The sequence below is a fragment of the Corvus brachyrhynchos genome, unplaced genomic scaffold, assembly GCF_000691975.1.
Source record: "Corvus brachyrhynchos isolate BGI_N302 unplaced genomic scaffold, ASM69197v1 scaffold5, whole genome shotgun sequence".
Classification (NCBI taxonomy): Eukaryota; Metazoa; Chordata; class Aves; order Passeriformes; family Corvidae; genus Corvus; species Corvus brachyrhynchos.
Window position 1 is genome coordinate 5483398 of NW_008238321.1, and position 8453 is coordinate 5491850.

General features: G+C 56.6%; 1 protein-coding gene across 1 annotated transcript; it reads right to left on the minus strand.

Annotated features, from left to right (window-relative positions):
• Positions 1–817: 817 nt before the first annotated feature.
• Positions 818–7499, minus strand: SYNGR3 (synaptogyrin 3). The gene is made up of 3 exons (XM_008633590.2): positions 7133–7499; positions 3203–3345; positions 818–1507 (listed from the first exon to the last, which is right to left on the minus strand). Exons 1-3 carry the CDS (start codon positions 7482–7484, stop codon positions 1298–1300), a joined length of 705 nt encoding a protein of 234 aa, XP_008631812.2. The 5' UTR covers positions 7485–7499; the 3' UTR covers positions 818–1297.
• Between the last annotated feature and the right edge of the window lie 954 nt (positions 7500–8453).

Sequence of the window (8453 nt, forward strand, 5' to 3'; positions counted from 1 at the left end):
CAGGAAAAGGCGGGACTGTGGATTGCCGGGAGAGCCAGGAGTCTCCAGGGATGGAGCTGCCATCAATGGGGTTGGGAATTCAAGTTTCAGCTCCTCTGCTCAGCCCTTAGTGACACAGCCTGGCTCAGCTGCCACACAGGCAGGGAAAGCCGGCGGGTGGCTGACAAGGACCAACTGGATTTTATACATTTTGTTCTTTTACAAGGCAGGAATTTTGCAGCTGAACCCCCAACCTGAGCCTCTTTCCTGGATGCTTTTCACTGACTCTCTTCCCACACCATTTCCAAACACGGGGCCATGAGCCCACACAGGATGGACTTTAATGGCCTGTGAAGGCTTTCCAGTTCCCTGCCTGGATCCCTCATTCCTGCAGACTGCGGGGTGACACACGTGTCCCCACCTGGGGTTCTGCTGCAGCTGACAGATGGTGGCTGCTCCCAGAATAAAAATACAAGTCCAGTATTGCTCCTAATGGCCTTGGATGTTGAGACTGAGCCCCTCACCTTGGTCCTCACCTCTCCACAGTGAAGAAACATCAGTGTTGCCAACCAGAAATTCCTCAGGAATTTACAAACTTCCCAATACCCCCGTGAAGGAACGGAACCACAAAGTGCCGCATTCCCGATGATCACAGGCTATTCCCAGTTAGCAACCAGCTTCTGCTGAACTGGTTTCCACTTTCAAACAGAGAATTTTTTAATCCTCAACCAGAACTCGTTGAAGTGTAGAAGCAATCTGGATGCTGATCCCAATCCCAGCCTGCTGTGCCCCCCCTGTGCCTCTAAACCAAGTTTTGAAACACCTGTTTGGATGTTTGTTTTGTACAGCAAATATATACAAAGAAAAGTAACACAGACACCACTGATTTCCCTGTGAATTTGGCACTTTCCATGGAACCTGGACTGGAAGCTCCGCAGCAGGAGCAGACGGGGCAGCTCTGCCCACTGCCCACCCACCCTCAATGGATTCTGTGTTAGCTCTGGAAGAACGAGATAATAATTCCTCAGCTGATGCTTTCTAAGAGGAAAAGGCATCCTGGGCTTTCCCAGCAGAGCTCAGAGGGGGCATTTACTCCCCTTCCCCACGTGTAGGTGATGTGGTACCAACCTCCCTTCCTCCTGGCTTAGAGGGAACACTGCTTTTAGAAACCCTGGGACAGGTAAGACAAGAACCAATACCACTGTACAGAATTCACTGCACAACGAGCTAATAAAGGGACCCGGCACTGACTCGCCACGGCAAGGAAATGGGACTGGATACATTTGGGACCAGGCAGGGGTGGCACCGCCCCAGCCCCTCAGTACGCTGGCACTTGGTAACCTTTGGGGTTGGGCTCTAAGGTCTCGGTGAAGGGGGGGCTCTGGTAGGTCTCCGTGCTCTCCGCGCCGCTGCCGCCGGGGTAGCCGGGGTAGGACGCGCTGGGGTCGGTGCCGAACTGCTCGGTAGCGAACAGGGACATGTCCGTGCCCAGGCGGTACCGCTGCAGCGCCCGCAGCGCCAGCACCACCTGCAGGGAGTGAGGGACGGGCTCAGAGAGGGCAGGGCTGCAGCCCCACAGCACCCCGTGTCCCTCAGGGGGACCCCCAGAACCCCCCCAACCCCCCCAGGACCCCATGTTTCCCCAGGACCCTGTGTCTCACCAGCATCATACATCGCCCCAGGACCTCATGTCCTCCCACGATCCCCCAAACCCTCAGGACCTCACATCCCACCAGGCCCCAGTGCCTTCCCAGGACCTCCCAGGATCCCACAATCCCCTCAGGACCTCGCACTGCCCCAGGATCCCATGTCCTCCAGGACCCTGCATTCCCTCAGGACCCCACATCCCCCATGTCACTGCAAAGCACCGAGCCCATCGAAGCATCCCAGCAAACTGCCACCTCACTGCATTGTGCCCAAGAGCTAATCCAGCCCCAAACCCCACCCAAACACTCCAGAAGCCATTTCTGTGGGACAGGGTGACCCCCAGAGCTGTGCCTGGGGTGGGGAGCCCTGGCTGTGCAGATCTGGCACTGCTGGGCCCAATAAACCCATCTGCTGTGGGGAAGGAAAGCTGCCGAGTGCCAGGCCAGGAAAATAGGTCAGCTCTGCCAAGACTCCTTCACTCTTTTCCAGGTTGCTGGAATTGAGGTTGCAAACGGTGGGAAATGTGGGCGGCAGAGCCGGGAGGGCCCTGCACTCGATCTCATTCCAGGAGGCTTCATTAACAACTCAATTAGTTTGCAAACGATGGGCTGAGGAGGCTAAAAAATGCCGTAGAAGCCAGGGATGGCTTCCCAACCATCCTGGCCATCCGGGGTGGGAGCAGATGCTGATGGGATGGAGAACATCCCACCCACTGCCCTTCCCTGTGGCAGCCAACGATGGGGAAGAGCTGGGATTAAAAGAGATTTATTTGGATAATCATAAAGCAGGGAGCAGTTAAACTGGGGAGGAACTGGAGCAAGGCTTGCTGCTGAAAAGCCTCGGACTGGCTTTTGCCCAGTTCTTTTAAGGCAATATGGAATCAGGGCACATCCTGGGGCTCTGTGCCCAGGAAAAGCTGCAGGAGGGATGGAGGTACACAGAGCCATCCCTGCTTCTCCACACACAGCCCCTGGAGCAGGAGCCCCCCGGGGTGGCACAGCCCCCCCGAGTTCATGTGGGGTCCAGGTGGGCCCCAGGGTTTCACACAGCCCTGGCTGAAGTCGCTCTGCCTGTGTGGAGCCAAAAATGGGACCAAAGGGGGTTTCTACAAGCCCCTTCTCCAGGTGGACAGCAGAGGGGCGAGTTCAACTTGTCCCAGGAGGGAGCTGATGAGCCTGAGAGCTCCCAAAATCCCCCAGCCATCCCACAAACCAGCTCAGTGCAGAGATCTGCTCCTGGGGACTCTCTGCCTCCAACGGGCCGCCCTGGGACTCTAACGAGGTCCTGAAATCAGAGCAGCTCGTGGCTGGTGACACGTTTTCAATGGGAACAAAACTTTCCAGCCCTGGGAGAAAGGGAAGCCTGGAATTCCCCAGCGGGAGGGGACTGAGCTGATGCTTCCTGGGTAAGAAACCACCAGTTCCACATGTGGAGGGCCCGCAGGCTTCCCCAGTACAGCCACTCACTGCCCACCAGGATTCACTTCTCCAAATCCCAGACTCCCCCTCCAGCTCAGCACTGACCCCAGGCAGGTTTCATTTCTGCTCTGCCCCCTCAGCTCCGGGGCTGTGCTCACCCAGATGATGATGGAGAAGAAGGAGAAGGTGATCGCTGCCCGCGCGGCGTCGGCGCCCTGTGAGAACCCCCTGGTCAGCGTCGTCCTCTGCCACTGGTTTGCCAGGAAGCAGAAGGCTACAAACCACAGGAAGGCCAGGAAACCTGCAGGAGAACAGAGCCGGTCAGTGCTGCCCCTGCCCAGCACCTCCCCTGCTGCAGGCCCCCCTTTGCTGCTGCACAAACCACCCAGGTTTCCAACAGGAACGGGAATTTTGGGAGCCATGGCCCAAAATGAGCTTATTAAAAGAGGCTGATACAAAAACAGAGATGGAAGGAAACTTGTGGGGTTATCTCAAGTGTGTTGCCTGTCTGAAGTTCAGCTCAGCTACACCTCAACTTGATCTCAAAGACCCCCAGGGACAGCACATCCTCCCTGGACATGTTAGAGAGGGACTTTTCACAAGGGCATTGAATAATAGGACAAGGGGGAATGGCCTTGAGATGAAGGAGGGTGGATTTACATTGGATATTGGGAAGAAATTCTTCCCTGCAAGGGTGGGGAGGCCCTGGCACAGGGTGCCCAGAGAAACTGTGGCTGCCCCTGGATCCCTGGAGTGTCCAAGGCCAGGCTGGACAGGGCTTGGAGCACCCTGGGATAGTGGAAGGTGTCCCTGCCCAGGGCAGAGGGTGGCACTGGATGGGCTTTAATGCCCCTTCTAACCCAAACCATTCTGTAATTCTGTGATTCCGTGACACGTGAGAGCTCTGCTCATCCCTGCAGAGAATCTCTCTGGGCCTGTGGAACTGAGCAGAAACACACTGGTGATTATTCCTGCCTGGAAGCAAAGCTGGCTGAGCAAGATATGGCTGCAGCTGCCCTAATTCCATCCCCAGCCACCAGCACTGCCCGGTGCCAAGGAGCTCAGGGAACAGTCAAGGAAAAGCCACGAGCACACGGGGTCAGCAGCAGGGATGTTTTCCAGCACTGGGAAGGAGAGCTGCACAACACCTGGACCCTCCTATGATGCTGTTTTAAGGCTCTCCATCATTCCTGATGCCTCAGATTCCAGGTGTCAGTGCACACGTGGATGTTGGGAATTTTGAGCTGCCCAGCAGCTTCCCAAGGATCATCATCCAGGCTGCCAGTCCCTGTCTGACTGCAGGGAGAGAAGAACCTTCCTTTATTCCCATTTATTCCCCTTTATTCCCATTTATCTTGCCAGTTGTCCCTAAATACAATAAAAAATGCACATGAGCATCCCCAGCCAGTGCTGGAGGTACAGGGCTCAAGGCCTTGAATTCCGAATTTGCTCCTAATTGCAGTTTAAGACACATTCCTTGTCTCCTGCACGGCTGGGCCTGGGAATTCCCAACCATCAGGCCTGGCCATGAGGCTGCCCTTGCAGGAAGATCAGTCAGGGTTTCCTCTTCCAAATTACAGACACTTCACCAAATACAGCCAATCCTGTCACCAAACCCACCCAAGTCTCTGCACAAGTATTTTCACTTCCCTTTAGGATGATGACTTGTTGGCAGCATTAAACAAGACCTCTGGGGTTTATTCCTTAAAGGTCACCCTTTAAGGACAGGGATCTTTTCTGTTCCCCTGCTGTTACAAGGGGGCTTTACCAGCAGCTGTTCCCTGGGATGGGAAGCAGATCCAAGCCCTACATTTGGACTTCAGCCATTGCTTCAAATCCCACTGGGGGTGGTTTGGAAGTGGAAATCGCAGAGGTGAAACAAGAGCAGCTCCCAAAGGTTAATTCACACAGTGGGAGCAGCAGGATGCTCAGGGACAAGCTCTGGGGCACAGGGCTGGAACAAGGGACGTGGGGCTGGCACTGGTTTGTGGAGGGTGAACCTGTTCCTGTGTGTAACACTCGACCCAGCACAGCTCGTCCTCCCTGGCAGACACTGCCACTGAGTCCCTGCTGCCACTCTGTCCCCAGTGCCGCCCCAGCCCTGGTGGCACCCACGGGATGTCAGGAGTTAAAATGACATCATGCACAGCCCGGACCCAGCACGGCTGCGCTGGGTACTGCAGCTGCCAAATCCCTCTGCACCACTGTGCGCGGTGAGGCACTGACCTTCCTCATCCTGAAACCATCAGCATCTCCAGCCAGGAACGGCTGGGATCGCTTCTGCTGCCACCCATGTGCACTTCCAGGAGGCTTTGTGATGCAGAGAGAAGCCTTTCCCCTCCAGACCAGCTCTGCCTGGATCTCTGGGCAGCAGGAGGATTCCCTCCAGTGCCATGGGCAAGGCAGGTATCACTGCCAATGGAGGAGATGGGGTCAGGCACGGAGAGCACCTCCAGAAACACAAGCCAGGTGTGGTTTGATGTTTGGAGAACTGACACGGATTTTAAAAGCCCTCAGAGAGGGCTGAGCTGGCAGTGACGTGGTGAGGTTGCATGTGCCAGCCCCAGCTCCAGCTGGATCAGGCACAGCAGCAGCTCCACTCCCTCCAGCACTCCGGGGAAAAGGAGAGCGCCAGGAAGCACCGAAGGAGCCAGGAGATAATGATCATTTAAGGATCTGCAGACAACAGAGTGCAAACACCAGGGAAGATGTGTTACCACCCTAATCACAGCCTGGTCTCCAGCAAACGCCTGTCTACGGGAACAGCTGGAAGAGCAGCTGGAAGAGAAGGCTGTAAATGCTGTTTTCAGTGTGGTGGCCCTTCCTGAACCCCCACCTGTGCCCCAGTGTTACCTCACAGTTACGTTCCAGAGGCATTTTAGGATGAAATTCTTCCCTGTGAGGGTGGGGAGGCCCTGGCACAGGTTGCCCAGAGAAGCTGTGGCTGCCCCATCCCTGGAAGAGTTTAACAGGGCTTGGAGCATCCTGGTCTAGTGGAAGGTGGAACTGAACGGGCTTTAATGTCCCTTCCAACCCAAACCATTCCAGGATCTGATGATTCTCTCATTTCTCCTCTCAGTGGATCCATCACAGGGACAAAGGAGAAAGGAGGCAGTCTGAGCGCAGTGCCAGCTCCCATGTGCCTGGCAGGGAGCAGAGGGCTGTCAGGATGTGAGGCAGGGAGGCAGGGTAGCAGCCTGGCCCTGTGACACACAGCAGCAGCCAGAAGATGGATGTGATGTCCCCCTTCTGCTTGAATCCGAGGATTTCAGGCACTGAGCCCCATGGAAGGGGCTGTAAATTTTATCTAACAAGGGCTGGATGGTGCTCCAGGACCATGGAAATGAGCTTTGCAGCGAGGAGAGAACAGCCTGAACAACAGGCAAGGCAGGGAGGTGATGATGGATGTTTTCATTTGGGACAGAGAGCCATCAGCGACGCCTGTGCTGGATAAATCACCTTCAGACTTTGCTAACAGAGCCTGGGAATGCAGAAGAGCAGCTGCAAATGGAGCCAGGCAGCTCCCACAGCTGAGCAGAGGATGTTCCCTCCCAGCCCAGAGCATCCTGCCTGGTCCTGTCTGCATGGATGAGCCTCAGGTCGAGGGCTCAAGAGGGCACAGCAGCTCCGTGGGCAGCCCCAGCCCCAGCTGCACAGAAGCTGCTTCTGCTCTGCTCCAAACTCGTGCACAAAGTGAAACCAGACCCGAGGCAGCTGATGAAACCACTTTTGCTTTTCTCGAGCCAGAACAGGAGATGTAGGAGGGTGAAACCCCCTGTGTGGACTCTGAGATGTGACCACCAAGCCTCACCTCCGTGCATGGCCTCACCAAACCCGTCTCAGCAAACAGCTCCAGCTGCAGTGGGACACGCCACTGTCCCCAGCCACAGTGGGCTTCCTCAGTGCTCACTGAGCCCATGGCTGGATGGGACAACTCCCCTGCCAGCCCTGTTGTCCCCAGCCGAGGCACACGAGTTGTGTCAGGCCATGGGGGGAGCGGGGAAGACTCGGGAGTGGAGGGGCAGGGCACAGCAATGACCTCAAAGAGCCAGACCCACGCAGAGCAGAGCAGAGCAGAGCAGAGGTACCTGAAAAGCCGAGGTCCAGCAGCACGGCCCGTTTGCGGTCCTTGACGCTGCTGATCTGCTGGAAGTACAGGTCCACCACGAAGAAGAAGATGCAGCCAAAGAAGGCGATGACGCCCACGGCGATGCCATAGCTGCAGGCACTCTCATTCTCGTTGAAGATGCAGAGCAGCTCGGGGTGCTGGCTGTCCTTGTTCACGTAGCACTCGTTCACGATGGAGCCGAACACCACGATGGAGAAGATCTGCAGGAGGAAAGAGAGAACACAACTTGCTGCTGTTTGCATTTGACTCTGTTTTCCAACAGCAGCGTCATTGGATTCAATCCCGTCCTCGACTCCATGGCAACGTGGCATTTGGGAAACACATCCCAGCTCTCGTTTGGTTGGTGTTTCCAACCAGTACCTGGGTGTTCCTCCTCTGTGAGGTGGAACCTCCTCCTGCCTTCCAGTGCCTTGCTGTGCAGAGTATTTTAAGGATCTTGTTCTCCAGACAGGCTGGGGAAGGAAAAAATAAACAGATGGGGCAGGTCCCTGCAGAGTCTCTGTGCTTGTGTTGCTCTCTGCTGTCAGGCTGTGCCGCACAAACCCCCTCACGTCCCTGTGGAGCGGGGAGGAAGGTAGGGACAGGGGATAACGGAGTGGCTGAGCCAGGGAAGGGCTGGATTGCTGGTGAAGGGACACAGGACATGTGTGGGGACATGGGAACAGCTCACCTGGGCACAGGGGCACAGGCTGCCCTGGGAGCAACAGGGTGATTTTTCACTGGTTGAGCAGGGCCTGAAGGATGCAGCTCCTGCATCCATTATCCAGTGACCTGGCTTGGGCCCAAGAGGGACACAAGGGCAGGGGCTCCTGGGGCTGCCCAGGTCCCCACGCTGGCACCACAGGGTGTCACATCCCTGCAGGCAGGGAAGGAGCCGGATGGCAGCGGCTGCCTCAGTGGATAGCACTCACCCTGGGCATGCCCAAGGAATTCCCTCATCTCCCAGCACCAGAGGCAGGAGGGGAAGCTGTGGGACTGGATGCAGCACAATCCGCTCTGGATCCCGCTCTGGTAGAGCCCGGGGAGAGGCTGTGAGCAGGGAAGGGAGCAGGGTGTGCAGGCACATCTCCCTCACACTGGGAACCTCAGATCTCATCCCTGGCTGCCGGCTCCCGCATCCCTGCACGCATCCCTGCTGCCTCCCGGGACACAGCTGGAGGCCAGGGATGCAGCAGCAGAGATAAGAGGCTCCTCCAGCTCTCCTGGGAGCAGCTGGGGACAGGAACAGGGCATGATTGGCTCCTGCTGCACCTGCAGGGACAGCATGACACAATGGGCAC

What these genes read in the sequence shown, in the direction of transcription:
- SYNGR3 (XM_008633590.2), bottom strand. Translation starts at nt 7,484, where the DNA reads ATGCCACGTTGCCATGGAGTCGAGGACGGGATTGAATCCAATGACGCT. An exon ending in GCTGGACCTCGGCTTTTCAG is followed by an intron (nt 3,346 to 7,132) that starts GTACCTCTGCTC and finishes GTTCTCCTGCAG; the next exon opens with GTTTCCTGGCCTTCCTGTGG. An exon ending in TCTTCTCCATCATCATCTGG is followed by an intron (nt 1,508 to 3,202) that starts GTGAGCACAGCC and finishes CACTCCCTGCAG; the next exon opens with GTGGTGCTGGCGCTGCGGGC.